Below are 14844 nucleotides of genomic sequence, written 5' to 3'. Positions count from 1 at the left end.
CAGTTGATGGAAGTATTTCAGATTGCATGTGAAAACCCCACACTGTACCCTAGAAGTGCATTAATGTACATAGTTACCGTTCAATAAAAAAAAAAAAAGAAAAAAAAAAAAGAAATATACAATGTACAACTTTGGTAGAAAATGCAAAAGTAAAACAGTAGGTTTCAAAGGAAAGTGGACTTCTCTTATTCAAGTAAGCACTATTTGAATACATACAAACTGGAAACAGAATGTAGGTGATAAAAACGGAACAAGCAAGGTGATCTTGGTATTTACTTCCAGTAATAGATTACAAAATGACATAAAAAAATTATTTTTCATATTTACTAAAGCACTACACACAGAATTTTTAAAATGAATTCTTGTGTACATACTTGAGGAAAAAGCTTATTCTCTGTAATACTGTTAAAGACTCACCAAATTAAAATATCATATTAATAAGATATTAAACCTTGTAACTTAGATTACTACAGCACAATGTTATCTTCAAAACTCTTATAAATGGAATATTTCTTGGAATCCTGATAGCCCAAGATATTACAAATGCAGTTCTAGACCACTGCAACAGAGCAAACACTGAAATAAACCAAATCACATGAACTTTTGGCTTCCCAGTGAATATATTTACACTGTATTATAGTCTATTAAGTGTGCAATAATATTATGTCTAAAAACAAATGTGCATGCCAATGACAATCAGAGCTTTCAGCAAATTATAATCTCTTTGCTGAGGACAGTCTTGCCTTGATGTTGATAACTACTGACTGATCAGGGTGGGGGCTGCTAAAGGTTGGGGTGGCTGTGGCAATTTCTTAAAATGAGACAATAATAAAGTCTGCCTCATCAATTGACTCTTCCTTTTACAAAATATTTCTCTGTAACGTCTGGTGCTATTTGTTTGCATTTTGTCCACAGTAAAATTTCTTCAAAATTGAAGTCAATCCTCTCAAATCCTGTCACTGCTTTATCAAGTAAGTCCATAAATCATTTGTTGTCACTTCAGCAACATTCATAGCATCTTCACCAGTAGATTCCATCTAAAGCAGCCACTTTCTTTGTTCATTCCTAAGAAGCAACCAATCATCCATTCAAACTTTATCGTGGGATTACAGCAATTCAGTCCTATCTTCAGGCTCCACTTCTAATTCTAGTTCTTTTGCTATATATTTCCACCGTATCTGCAGTTAATTCCTCTACCGAAGTCTTGAATTACTCAGTCATCCACAAGGGTTGTAATTAGCTCAACAATTCCTGTTAATGCTGATATTTTGACCCTTCCATGAATTACAAATGTTCTTAATGGCATCTAGAATGGTGAATCCCTTTCAGAATGTTTTCAATTCACTTTACTCACGTCTGTCAGAGGAATCACTATGAGAGCTATAGCCTTACAAAATGTATTTCTTAAATAAGACCTGAAAGTCAAAATTACTTCTTGATCTATGAGCTGCAAAATGAATGCTGCGCTAGCAGGGATGAAAACATTAATCTCCTTATACATCTCCATCAGAGCTCTCAGATGACTAGGTGAATTGCCAACGAGCAGTAATATTTTGAAAGAAATCTCCCCTCACCCCGAACAGTATGGCCTAACAGTGGGCTTAGCGTAGTCAAGTAAACTATAATCAGAGGTGCTGTCACCCAGGCTTTTTTGTTCCATTTATAGAGCACAGAGAAGACTTAGTATAATTCTTAAAGGCCTTTGGATTTTCAGAATTGTAAATGAGCATTAACTTCAGCTGAAAGTGACCAGCTGTGTTGGCCCATACTAAGAGAGTCAGCCTGTCTTTCGAAGGTAGGCTGTGAAGTCCTAGACGGAATCTTCTTCCAGAAGGCTCTTGGCTGTTCTATTCACATTGAAAAATCTGTTGTTTAGGGCAGCCATCTTCATCAATTATCTTATCTAGACCTTCTAGATAACTTGCTGCAGCTTTTACATCAGCACTTGCGGCTTCACCTTGCACTCTTACGGAGACAGCCTCTTTTCCTTAAAGCTCATGAACCAACCTCTGCTAGCTTCAAACATTTTTGCACCTTCCTCACCTTTCTCACCACTCACAGAATTGAAGAGAGTTAGGGCCTTGCTCTGGATTAGGTTCTGGCCTAAAGGAATGTTGTGGCTGGTTTGATTTTCAATCTAGACCACTAAAACTCTCTCTGTATCAGCAATAAAGCTGTTTCACTCTTTTTATCATTCACATATTCACTGGAGTAGCACTTTTCATTTCCTTCAAGAACTTTTTCTTTATATTCACAACTTGGCTATTGGTACAAGAATCCTTGATTTCAGCCTATGTGGGATTTTGACATTCCTTCTCCACTTAGCTTGATCATTTTTACCTTTTAAGTGAAAGATGTGTGACAATATTGTTAAGTCTCAGGGAACAGAGAGTCTGAGCAGAGGAAAAGAGGTGAGGGAATGGCCAGTTGGTGGAACAGTCACAACACACATGACATTTACCAATTAAGTTCACTGTCTTATGTAGGCACGATTTGTGGTTCCTCAAAACAATTACAATAGTAACATTGTAGAGCATTGATTACACAGATCACTGTAACAGACGATGATAAAAAAGTTTGCAATATTATGAGAGGTAACAAAAATGTGACATGAAGTGAGCACATGCTGTTGGAAAAATGGCACTGATAGACTTGCTTTTTGCAGAATTTCCATAAACATTTATCTTTAAAGCACAATAAAGCAAAGTGTGCCTGCTTATAAAACAGATAAAAGCAGAAATGCTCAGGTAGAAATATGGAAGGGGAAACCAGAACCCTTCCCCCATTCACCTCTATGCTTGTGTTCCTTAGAGGCCAGTGTGAAGACTTACCGGTAACTGCTTTGGCATTTTCCAAATTGTTTATGCATTTTCAGTGATACTTATAATAATTTCTTATTGAGTATCTGCTGAATTTTCTCTTCAAGGATATAAACAGTAGCATTCTTAGTATATTAAATTCTATCATTACATTTTCCGTATGTTCTACTAAACTTTCATGTACTATCCTGGTGTAGTTCTCAATGATTTTTACTATAGAATGTAAAACAAACCCTCTCATTGTTTTACTCTTACTTACATGTGCATGAAATATCTTGCCCTATGGAGTTCTATGAAATAGCATTCTTTAATAGAGGATTTAAGACATTCTATCTAAAGTAGTAACTGACAATTGTATTAATCCAATAATTTTTATTTTTATTTGTTCTTCTTCACCAATTACCTACTGGTTTTGGTACACATTACATATTTATTTCATCTTACAACAAATTATGTATTTCAATCCATTTATATCTCAAATAGTGTTAACTCTGATATACTCTAACTCAGCTGTTTTCATTATTATTTATGAAAATACATTTTGAACTTGTTTGAAGGGTTGAAATGTAACTTAAATTTCAGGTTAGCTGGTAATCCTTTACCTTGCAACTACAATTCATTAATCTAGAAATGTGAATTTAGCAGTAAAATTCTATGTTCATAACTTAAGTCTTAAAATAAGTTCCATAATTTACTAGTTTTACTTTGTATCATAAAATCTCAATATTTTAATTCACTTATCTCTTTAAATCATGAGTATTTTAATCATAAAGTACTTCCAAGACTATTTTACCTTAGTGATAATCTGTTATGGAATGACTTCAGGTTCTCTAAGATCTCCAGTATTTCCTTTAGTCTCCTAAGACACATTCAGTTTGGCCGTACAATATACTGAAACGGTGGTCCTGTTTCCTTTTGCCATCAAGAAGTATTTCTACTTTCAGGTTTACAAAGTAAGGGCTAAAGTAGTTCTTAACCTTCCTTCCTTAAAGATATTGTAAATTCTATATTTTAGTTTTGAAAATCTGTTAGCCCAGCCCTATTCCTGCTTTTTTGAAATACTTTCTAATCTTTATGTTGAAATGAGGCTGCAAATAAGGGAAATCTTTCTTCTATTTTTCATAATGGTTTCTATTTTGCATGGCTTCATAATTTTATGTAATATTCTAACTATCTTAAGATATACTAAATGAAAAGATAACAGAGCCATTATTTTTGATTCTTGATCTCTGTATGTCATTTTTCTGTGACTCTGCTTTGCTTATTACTAGTACAACTAATTCTTTATTCAGCTTCATCAATCCTTTCCTTAAAGCCTATGACTGTATCCATGTTTCAATATCGACAGAGCATTTATATATGTAACACTACCTTCCAGGACCCCACAGATTTTTATAGTCAAAGGAACTTAAAAGTTCTTTCACCCCAAAATAATCTGTTTAACAGATTCCTTTAAACAAGCTAACTTCAAAACATTTATACTTCTCTATAAAAATACCTAAGAATTTACACCTCTAAATAAAATGTTATAATTTCTTCATGAATTGCCCATAGGTATGTAATAAATCATTACTATTGTGTATCTTGAAAGAATTAAATAATTTTCTAAAACTTACTTTTGCTACAAAAAAAAATACTTTGGTGCTCAAAACAAATTCTATAAGGGGACATAGTTTTTAACAAGATTTCATTTACCCAAGTATTTTGTTGGTTTCACACTTTAAAGGACCTACCTCGTTTCCTAAGCAGGGTATCTTTGAACTGCCATCCATGGTCAAGAATAATTCAATATTGTTTTTAAAAATCTAGTTCTACATATTTGTTAAAATCCTACCACAGGGGTTTGAAGAAGATTCTTTAGACCTTCCTGTTGCTTATTTCACTCAAACAAATGTATAAAATTCCCATAAACTAGATAAATTTATTCATTTTTATAAAAGCATAAAAATCCATCAGATCTTTCTCATCAGATCATATGTGTTACTGGGTGACAATTCTCACTTTTTCCTCATAAAAATATTGTTTGATCTAAGGCATGGTACTTTTTAATATATTTTTTACAGTGCTTTAGCATTAGGTTTACTATAAATATCAGATGTTCTTCCACAGATTTTTGTGATCTTAATATTAAAAACATATCACTGATGCTCTACGCCTTGAGTTGTCAATCTGAATGAAAATGACACCATTATTAGCATCATCACTAACAGATTTCTTAAATTAGCTGCCAATACTATCAATTACATATTTTGCTGTGACTTTAGAAATGAGCTTGTCACAAGCACGCCATTTGCCACTATTTTCTCTGGCTAGCAATAAATTCAAAGTGTTCTTTGACAGGGGACATCAATCAGGAGAGCAAAGAAACCCAAGTTCAAATGTTGATGGAGATACTTATTGAAACTTTGTCCTGGAGGCAATTTACTTCACCTCCTTAGGCCTTAATATTTTCCTTATTAAGTTTTTGGGAGGATTAAGGAAATAAAGCACTTAACACAAGAACTTGGCACACACTTAAAAATTTTAGTAGTTGATGATGAAGATAGATACTTTCCTTATAAAGATTTCAAAACCAGTCCCAGCAGTTATCAGATGCCACAGACAAATCTGACCCATCTGCTACTCTTTAACAGACTCTTCTTTCATTCTTTTTTACTTTCCTGTGGTCTGCGTGCCTGGCCTCCTCGGTGAGGCTTTGGTAACAGTACCTGTCAGAGGTTCCTTAGGGGGCACTCAGAACACCTGAAAAGGGAGCTGTGTTCTCTGTGCGCCTCTCTCACACATGTTGAGGCTTCTGGTTGCTCTTCCTTGAAACAAATTTGCGGGAAGCTGCCTTTACACCACACTAAGCATTGGAGAGAGAAAAATGGCCAGTGTCTCTGGGGAATAATTAACAAAAGACAGTTTATTTCATCTTCATGATAAAATACAGCATCCTTATTAAAAGGCAAATTCATCATTCCCGAAAGTTAAATAGAATGACACTTTAAAAGTAATTCCAGCTGATTAAATTTAGAGTTCTGGGGAAAAAAAAAATTTAATTCATGAATATACTCCGAATCTTTCATTTGATTTTAAAATGTATAAATGTTCATTTAACTTTGAGCCCTTGCTTCTCAGTGTTCTATTCTAAGCTAGTCAAACAAGTGGTAGCAGGCATGCTGGGCTCAATAATACTGCCTCTCATATTTAAATACTCTATTTCACTTGGATTGCAAATTAAAGACAGTCTCCTGAACGCTGACACATTTTCAATGATTGATTTTGCAAAACGTGTTGATTTTTCCTACACTGTTTTGCCTCTGTGTGTGTCAACTTTGGCCTTCTTTTCTTGCTCCTTTGCAGCACTGCTGTCTCTTTGAAGCCATTGTCTGCCTGATATAAAAAATGTACATTAAACCTCATGACTAATTACACAGATAGAAAATTCCCAGTTTCAAACATAAAATACCTATGCCCAGAAACCATAACAAAAGCTTCTGACTACATATGAAACCCTTAATCAAACCTTGCAGACTTGGATTAAAAGAAATTCCAATAATTTATTTTCTGTTAAAGTTGTGTTTACATTCTTTGAAAAGTTGATTTCTTATGCATGTTACATGCCTACGAGTCAATCCGTTTAACAGTAAACATCATCCATTTTCCCAAAAAGTTTTTACTTGCTATTAGGTCTACTTCAAATAAATGCTACTCAGTAGAAATGTTTTACTCTAAACACGAAACAGGCAGTCTTAATACAATGTCCATTTTTAAGCCCCCATGGTAGACTTTTCCCAAGAAAGGCTACAATCTAAAAATTAAGTATATAGCTTTTTCTACTTTAAAAATTTAACTGAAAATAGAATGACCAGAAACTTCTCTCCCCCACAAGCTCCCCGAAATATACAAAATGTCTCTCAATCTGAAAGTACAGAGCCTTACATACAGATCACATATAGTATAAAGCACAAAACTTAGTCTCAGACAACCTATTAGAAAAACTACTTTTCCATAATAGACTAGTTCTGAAGCTAATCTAACATATCAATTTTTAAAAACTATAACATGCAAGGCTGTATTTAAGCACTCCATTTGACTGCCTATAAGGAATTTATAACGTGTGCACACATGCATGTTTAAGGAGTGGTTAAAAAGACAGTATACAAAGTAGCAATCATGTGAAATGATGAGTATCATGAGAAAGCATGCTATGGAACAAAGAAAGAGAGAGAGAAGTTACAAATGCTCCCCTGCTTGCTCTCTAGCATGCTAGAATTTTCATAAAGCCTACCATTTGTTTCCACACCAGTCTTAGGAACAGACCCTCCTAGCTTCCAGTCTACCAAGACTAGAAGCTCTGCTGTTTGGCTGTTGCTTGCCTTTTTGTTAGACCAGCTCTCCTGTACCTCTAGTTATTGTACATCTCACACAGTTACCAAGTGCAGTAAATGCATCACATGCCACCACGTTACTATTTTGGGAAGCCCTGCAATGACTACCAGGGTGCCAATTAACCAGTCCAACTCTGGATATAAAATGTTAAGTTCTTAAAAATGTGTCTCATAATGGCAAGATGAGAGGATGAGGAGTACAAGTAGCCACACTAACTACTCTTCAAAAACGGCCACAATACCTAAGCAGGAACAGGTTGGATTAAGGTCTGCACATGAGCCAAAGCTTAAAATTCATTGCCTTTGTTGGCTCATGTCACTTCTTTAATTAATGTCACTTTCTCTGGTTTAATATCAGAGCAAGTGACAAGAGTGCTTCTGGATGAATTGTGTTTTCCGAGGACTGTATGGCATACTCTCCTGCAGTCTGACAGAGGGACGTGCCAGTTTCACTTGGCAGTTACAATGCACCAGCTTTAGTTTTAGTAGTTTAATTTGTGGCAGTTATATGTTTTGAATACGTTGAAGTATTCACAACGGTCTCATGGAATCTGTTTCATAGATAAAGTTTACACAGTGGAAAAGCAAAAGCAATGGCTATAAGGCGATTAGGAAAAGCTCCTCTTGGCCACAGCTGGTCTTACAGGCATGCCTGTAAATTTAAGAACACTTAGAAGATATGACTAAAATGATCACAAGGAACAGTGCCCTTTTTGGGGGGGAAAGGGGGAGTTCTGTAGTGGGTGTGAGACAATCATAAGGAATATGATGTTTAGAACTCAATTTTATGCAAAATCCATTATTCAAGAAGCAAAGTTTATATACATGATAGACATGCAATGAAATAAATGTAAAAATAGGAAGTTTTGCTACTTATGCATTAATTTGGTTCTAACATTTTGGTTAACTAAGTTTTTATTGATAGAAAATTCAGAAGGATTTCTGTCTTGAGGAGAAGGGACTAAACTTTTTGCTTTGGTTTGTTAAAGACCTTTCTGTTTCAGGCTGGAGATTTTTTATTTGGAGTTTTCCCTTCAACTCCTTTATACACTTTTGTGAAGCTTCATCAGCTCATGGTGAGAAGAGCTGCCACCAAGGAGTTCTTCTAAACTTTGCTTGCCCTTTCTAAATTTAGGGTTCTTTACTGCAGCAGGTTGAAGATCTGGCTTTGATTGCACCTGGCTCTGTTGGAGAATAGAAATATTCATCTCCACTGAATGCATGCTGCTTAAGTGCTGGAGGCACTTGCAGGAGAGTAATTCTCATTGGAAACTTCATTACAATACCTTCCCTTCCCTACATGAAGTAGTAATTCTCATTCACCAAAGATAGAATTTTGCCTGACACAGCCACAGGAGCTCCTATTTGACTTTCAAAATTAATCAACCTCTAAGCTAGAGTGGAAATGGCATGTCCTTTAACCTTAAGCACAAAAAGCTCTCAACAGACTGCAGTTTTTATATCCCTGGATGGGAATTTGGGCCCCTGATACTTAAACTTGATTCACATACTGGGTTTCTGGCATGCTTTTGCCCATACCCATCTGCTTGCCTGGCACTGTGCCCATTCAGAAGGTGTGATGCCAGTTTCAATAGGGCATAGGTGCCAATCAAATATGGGTTTGGAGGGGCAGGATGCGGAATGCAGCAAAAGTCAGTTCTGCTGCCAGAAGATCCTCCTGTTATCATATAATGCCAATGAAGGGCCACATGCTTCATTGCTTGGGATCACACTGCATCTGTAGATGTTTCTGGCCTTCGATGGGTATCTTTCTACAGAATCTTTTCCCTCAAGTATTACTTGACTGGAGATGTTAAAGGAAAGAAATCCACCTGGCTAACTAAAGGTCATCCTTTTAAAAAGAAACAATGGAAGTCTTCAACAATTATCTTGAAAAAAACTACTGAGTTTTCTATCTTTCCTCCTAAAATATTCTTTCATGTGGACTACTACATAGTGTTCAGGAAAAAGTCCATGTAATGGAGCTATAAGAGGCAAACAGTCTAAAAGAAGCACTTATGGCAAAATCAAGTATCTGAGCAGTGTAAAACCCAGAAGCAGCTCTAAGCATGGGTGATGAACAAAAATTCATCATCTCAATAGCTAATTTCTAAAGAACTCTCTCATTTAAAGCTTTAAAGTTTCTTAATTTTCTTCTCGTTTTGTAAATATAGATATTCTTGTGTCTTAAAAGAAGAAACACACCTCATACTATTTATTCCTCTTCTTCATCTAAAGAAAAAACCTAAAACACTTCAGAAGCAGAAGTCTATCCATATTTCATAAGGAAGCCAGAAGCTCTCAAAAGCTGAGAATTCTTTTATTGTGTGGCAATAGAGGTGAGCTCATTTCAGGAAGAAGAAATTTCCCCATAGCAATAGGTTTCAAATTTAAGGGAAAAAAAAAACAACAAACCCTTGACTGCTGTCAACAGTCACGAGATAGTACGAGGTACAGTGGAAGAGACCAAATATGTAAGTGCATGGAGAGAGGAGTGGTTTATAAACCATTTCTCTAGGCAAAAACGTCTGACAGTAAAATGTTATGAAGAACCATAATATAAAATATGTTAAAAAGAGGATACTTAAAAAATAAAAAGACAAGTAAAGGCTAGGCCTCAGAAGAACTCTCTTTTCTTAGAAGAACCCAAACCTTCTTAAACACTTAGATTTCTTAACTGACAGGTAAACTACTATCTGTTTAGAAACGCAAAATTAAAACATAGAAAAGTAACACATCCTCTAAGGACTTTTCCTTGTCTAGAGATCCAACAAGTACATTACATTTACAAAACCACAAGTGATCCCTTCTTTTTGAGTTCTTACCTATTATCTACACCTTCGTCTGGGAATTAATCTATCATATATTCTAGTGTCTAGTTTTATCCTTATTCTCACATTTTTCCCCTTATTTTAATCCCCACAGTATCATTTGCAAAATTGCCCAGTAACAATTAAAATGGCTTGATAATGTTGTATTGTGTCAAATAAGTAAGAGTACTCATCGGAAAGACTGCAGACTAGAGCCAAGAGTAACATCTACAATCATGAAAGAGGACGAAGCAAACTGACTTGTCTGATGAAGTGCTCCAACCTCAGTCTCAATCTCTCTGGTGCAATTGCTGAACATCTATTCTATGCTTGACACCCCAAAGATGCGAAATGGACATAATCATGCCTAACTTCAAAAAACGAAAACTTCCACAGATAAATCATATCTATTTTTACTCGTATAATCATCCTTCAAAGGAATGTGGCTGAAGTTTGTACTATAATTCTGTTTTTCCAGATTTTGAATAATTTCTGAAGCCCAATATCTTTCATATCTGAAGCAGATAAGCTACAGTTTAAATGAGAATTTTTCACCATCCATCACAGCTATTACAGTAAATTTTAAGGGAAGAAAAAGATACAGGTCAGTAAGTAAAATGTCATGAAATCTTCTGTTGGCATTCTCTCTGTCCTTAGCTTCACCACCTTAGCAACTAACTCTACCACAGACCAGGGCAGGATAAATCCTTCCAAAGGGTCTTTGCCACCATCCTCATCCACTGTGGAACTACATATTTAGAATGGGAAATTCTAGGTAAATAATTTACCTTTATTAAGTGTTTCCCAAGTTCCAAGTTGGGAAAAGTTCTTTAAAAAACTATCTCATTTAATCCTCATAATTATTATCCCAATTATGAAGAACAGAGACAAAAAAACCCAAAGGATTAAGTGACTAGGTAAAAGTCACTAGTTTGTAAGTGGCGTTGTCAGGTCAGGATTCAACTTAGATTTGCCTAACACCAAAATCCCTGCTCTTATTTAAGCTATTCTCCCTTAGTTTACTTGGTTCTATGTTATGCTCAGCATTAAAGGAGAATTCTCACCGTCAGTGAAAACTTTTTCACTTACTCAGTAGTAAAATGACAATCTTTCCCATCACCTAAACCAATTTCCTTTCTTTTTTTACTCCCTCTCTTTTCATATAGAAAGAACAAACCTTGGCTTTGTTCTTACATTCAAACTTTTCTTTTCTCTTACAACTATTTCTATTAACGCTAGAAATGATTTCTCCAAGTCAAGAGTAAATACCAAACTTCACTGCCCCTTCCCCTTTACTGTACATTGCTGACTACTGAAAGGCCTTGGCTATTGATCTCAAAGCTAGAGAACGGTTGTACATGCACAATGAGTTGGACATAGAAGCTAGTTTCTTCTCAGCCTTAGGCAGTAAATGCTTACAAAGTGTCTGCTGAAACAGAGTATTTGGAAATAATACTTGAAAAGAATGTAGCTGGACACAAAGGTATTAAAGAAAGCTTGAATTTAACTGCTTCTTCATTTATACGCAGGAAGTGACCAGATCATGATAAAATGCAAAAACATGGTATAATTTCATATGGATTTACATAGCTTTCAAACTATTAAAAACTAAGTTTAATAAAGTTTAACTGAGTCTACGATTCATTAGCTTCACCTTTCATGAAACAATGACAACATTTAGAACACACAGTTATATATTATAACATATGCTGAAGTGTGGGACCTTTTTTCTCAAAATAGCTAAACTTTCCTTAAAATCCTTTCCCCAATGGTGTATACTTCCTAATCTTCCTAGGGTGCAAGTTCTAAAAATCAGATAGAGCTGGGTGTGGTGACTCATACGTGCAATCCTAGCACTATGGGAGGCTGAACTCCCAGCACTTAAGGTCAGGAGCTTGAAACATAGCAAGACTCCATCTTTACAAAATATAGAAAAATTAGCCAGGCATTGTGGTGCACACCTGAAGTCCCAGCTACTTGGGAGCCTGAGGCAGGATGACTGCTTGAACCAAGGAGTTTGAAGTTGCAGTGAGTTATGATGACACCATGCCCCTCCAGCCAGGGCAACAGAGGAAGATCTTGGTCTCCCAATATATAAACAAACAAAATATAAATAAAATTCAGATAGTAGGCAGTGCTGTATAATACATCAAACCCTGAAATGTGTTATAAAACATAGTATTTTGGTAATGAGAAAAATAGGTAAAAAAAAAAAAAGTGACATGTACTTAGACCAAAAGAAGCAAACATTTTTCTATATTTAAATATGAACAACTAAGTCACATGCCTGAGAAAATACATTCCTTTTTCATAACGGGAACCACACAAGCAGTATTTGTAGACATATTTACATACATGTGCATAGACATACAATTTTATCTTAAACGTGCACTTGAATTTAAGTACATAAAACATATAACATTTACATTTTAAAAAGAAAAAAGATTATCATCAATGCTTATTTCAAGATCACTCAAATAATTCAAACATTAGGAAAATAAAACTGTAAGTGATAAGCTGTCAGATCCAAGACCATAGCTTAGACACATCAGAAATAATTTATTCAACTCCGTATCTCTGACCTTGAGTCAAGATGGTATACTAGAGATCTTAACTCTTCACCACAAAAGAGAATTCCCTGCTTCCAAGTTTCAATTGACCCTGATTCTACAGGGAATTCTACTCTCTGTGGATTCCAAGTATTCACCTGGTCTCTATCTGTACTACCTCATATGGTAGCCATTAGCCACATGTGGTTATTCAGCTCTTAAGATCAGATATACTCTGGGTGGTGCCTGTGGCTCAAAAGATTAGGGTGCTGGCCCCATATGCCAGAGGTGGAAGGTTCAAACCCAGTCCCGGCAAAAAAAAAAAAAAAAATTAGATATACCCTGGATTTTTAAAACCCTCACTAGAAAAGTAAAATATTTCATTTTTTTCATGTTAACAACTTATTAAAATTTTAATTTTGGATTAAATATATACAGAGTGTCCATAAAGTTCATATACAATTAAAAAATAAATTTTGCCTATTTATTTTAATCTGGCCTCTAGAAACTTTTATATTCCGTATGTGGCTTACATGACATTTCTACTGAACAGTGCTACCTGTCTACCCAATCTGACACTTAGAATTAGCAGTTTTCAAGCAAGTTCGAACCCTTCAAATAAGGAAATACCCTTTAGCCCATAAAATTTTGTTGTGCTAATCTTGTCTTTCCAACTAGATTAGACATTAAGGTAATTACTAAGCAGTTGCTTATTGACCAAATTTCATCCATTCATTCAAAATTACAATCTTAATTTTACCATAAGAGTATCTTTTTCCTTCATAATTCATGAAACATGTTTGGAAATACTTGACAAGGAACCCAAGATTCCTTTGAAGGAGGTCTTTTATCAATTTCTTAAACTCTTATAGAAACAGAGGTAATATGAATCAATACACTTATTACAGGAGAATTAATCTTTGAGGCTATGTTTTAAAAATCAATAATATTTATCTTATTCTATTCACCAAACCACGCTTATAATGAACATCTCCTCCTCATTCCACCACAGATTAAGATGGCCCTGACTGATCTATTTAAATTCAGTGTAATTTTTAAATGCAAATACAGTGTAAAAGCTTAGCCAACCAAGGTTCCTTACCTGTACCACAGAATAGAGAAAATAATTCATGTGCCTGTCTTTTCATTTATCCCAAGGATGGTATATAACCAGTACCACTCTTGATGCACCAAAGAGAAGTTAATTCGTTCTATGCAATAGATTCCTTAAGTTATCTACTAATTCTCCTGTGGAGCCCAGTTGCGGTTTCTGAACTGTAAAGCGTGTTTCCAAGCTCTCAAAAAAAAAAAAAATAAATAGCATTTTGTCTGGCAGATTGTATAATTATACTCAGAAAAGACTTCTAAGACTTATTTAGGAAAACATGGACAACAAGGAGTGGGTCAGTCACATCATGAACCTAGACCATTATACTTGAGATCAACTATCTTCATGTTACTGCTTCGTAGAGTAACTCATGAATTCTAATAAAGTGCATTTATGAATTCTATTATTCTTTCAGTTTCATTTTTTAAATATCATTACATAATTACAGTCACACACATTAGAATATTTGATAAGTTGCACTATACCTTACCTAAGTATATCAATCCAAATCCTCCAGAGCCAATCATCTTGCCCAGGACCCATTGTTTGCCTTCCATGTCATCCAGAACCTTGCCTTCTGGAAGTGGAACAGGAAGTTTGTATTTCTCATTTCTTGGTGGCATCACTTCTGTTTGCAGAAAAGGTGAGAGAAATGGGTAAAAATAAAAACAAAACAAAACAAAAAAATTTCTTTAAACCACAGTACCCAAAATGTCTTCCATGGGGTGAGCTTTCCCAGGTTCTCACTTTGGGAAACCCCATATATTATATTCAAATTAGAAATTCACATATCTTACCATATTGAAATCTACAAAGTACTGATATTATAAAACAAACCAACCTGTAGAATGCCATTTAACTCAACATTTCCAAAATTCATTTAGAGAGTCTATAATACATGTCAATAGCACAGAATACAGCCTAAGAAGCCAGGAGTCAACTTCCAATGACAAAAAGAAAATATATTTTTTATATACACAGAAATACAGTTGAGACTGTTGAGTGTTAAAGATGAGGTCTTCAGTCACTAGGGTAGAGTAAGTATGAATTGCAAAGATCCAGACATGGCAATGTACATCACCACTACCAACCAAAGCATATGACATACAGCAGGTAATCAGAAAATAGTTGTTAAACGATCCATGGATTCTCATGGGTATATTAATTTAGCAGAATACTAGGTCA

The 14844-nt window shown here is 35.1% G+C and overlaps 1 protein-coding gene across 1 annotated transcript in view; it reads right to left on the bottom strand.

Moving 5' to 3' along the window:
• VRK2 (vaccinia related kinase 2) overlaps positions 1–14288 on the bottom strand; it is a 108567-nt gene extending 94279 nt beyond the window's left edge. The window contains exon 1 of the mRNA XM_012804001.2: positions 14150–14288. Within this exon, the coding sequence (XP_012659455.1) occupies positions 14150–14282 (133 nt within the window). The 5' untranslated portion in view covers positions 14283–14288. The remainder of the gene's footprint in view (positions 1–14149) is intronic.
• Positions 14289–14844: the final 556 nt, after the last annotated feature.

The sequence above is a fragment of the Otolemur garnettii genome, unplaced genomic scaffold (assembly GCF_000181295.1).
Source record: "Otolemur garnettii isolate 467f Iridium unplaced genomic scaffold, OtoGar3 scaffold00024, whole genome shotgun sequence".
In the NCBI taxonomy this organism is placed as follows: Eukaryota; Metazoa; Chordata; class Mammalia; order Primates; family Galagidae; genus Otolemur; species Otolemur garnettii.
Note: the sequence above shows the minus strand (reverse complement) of the source record. Positions and strands in the feature narration are given on the sequence as shown.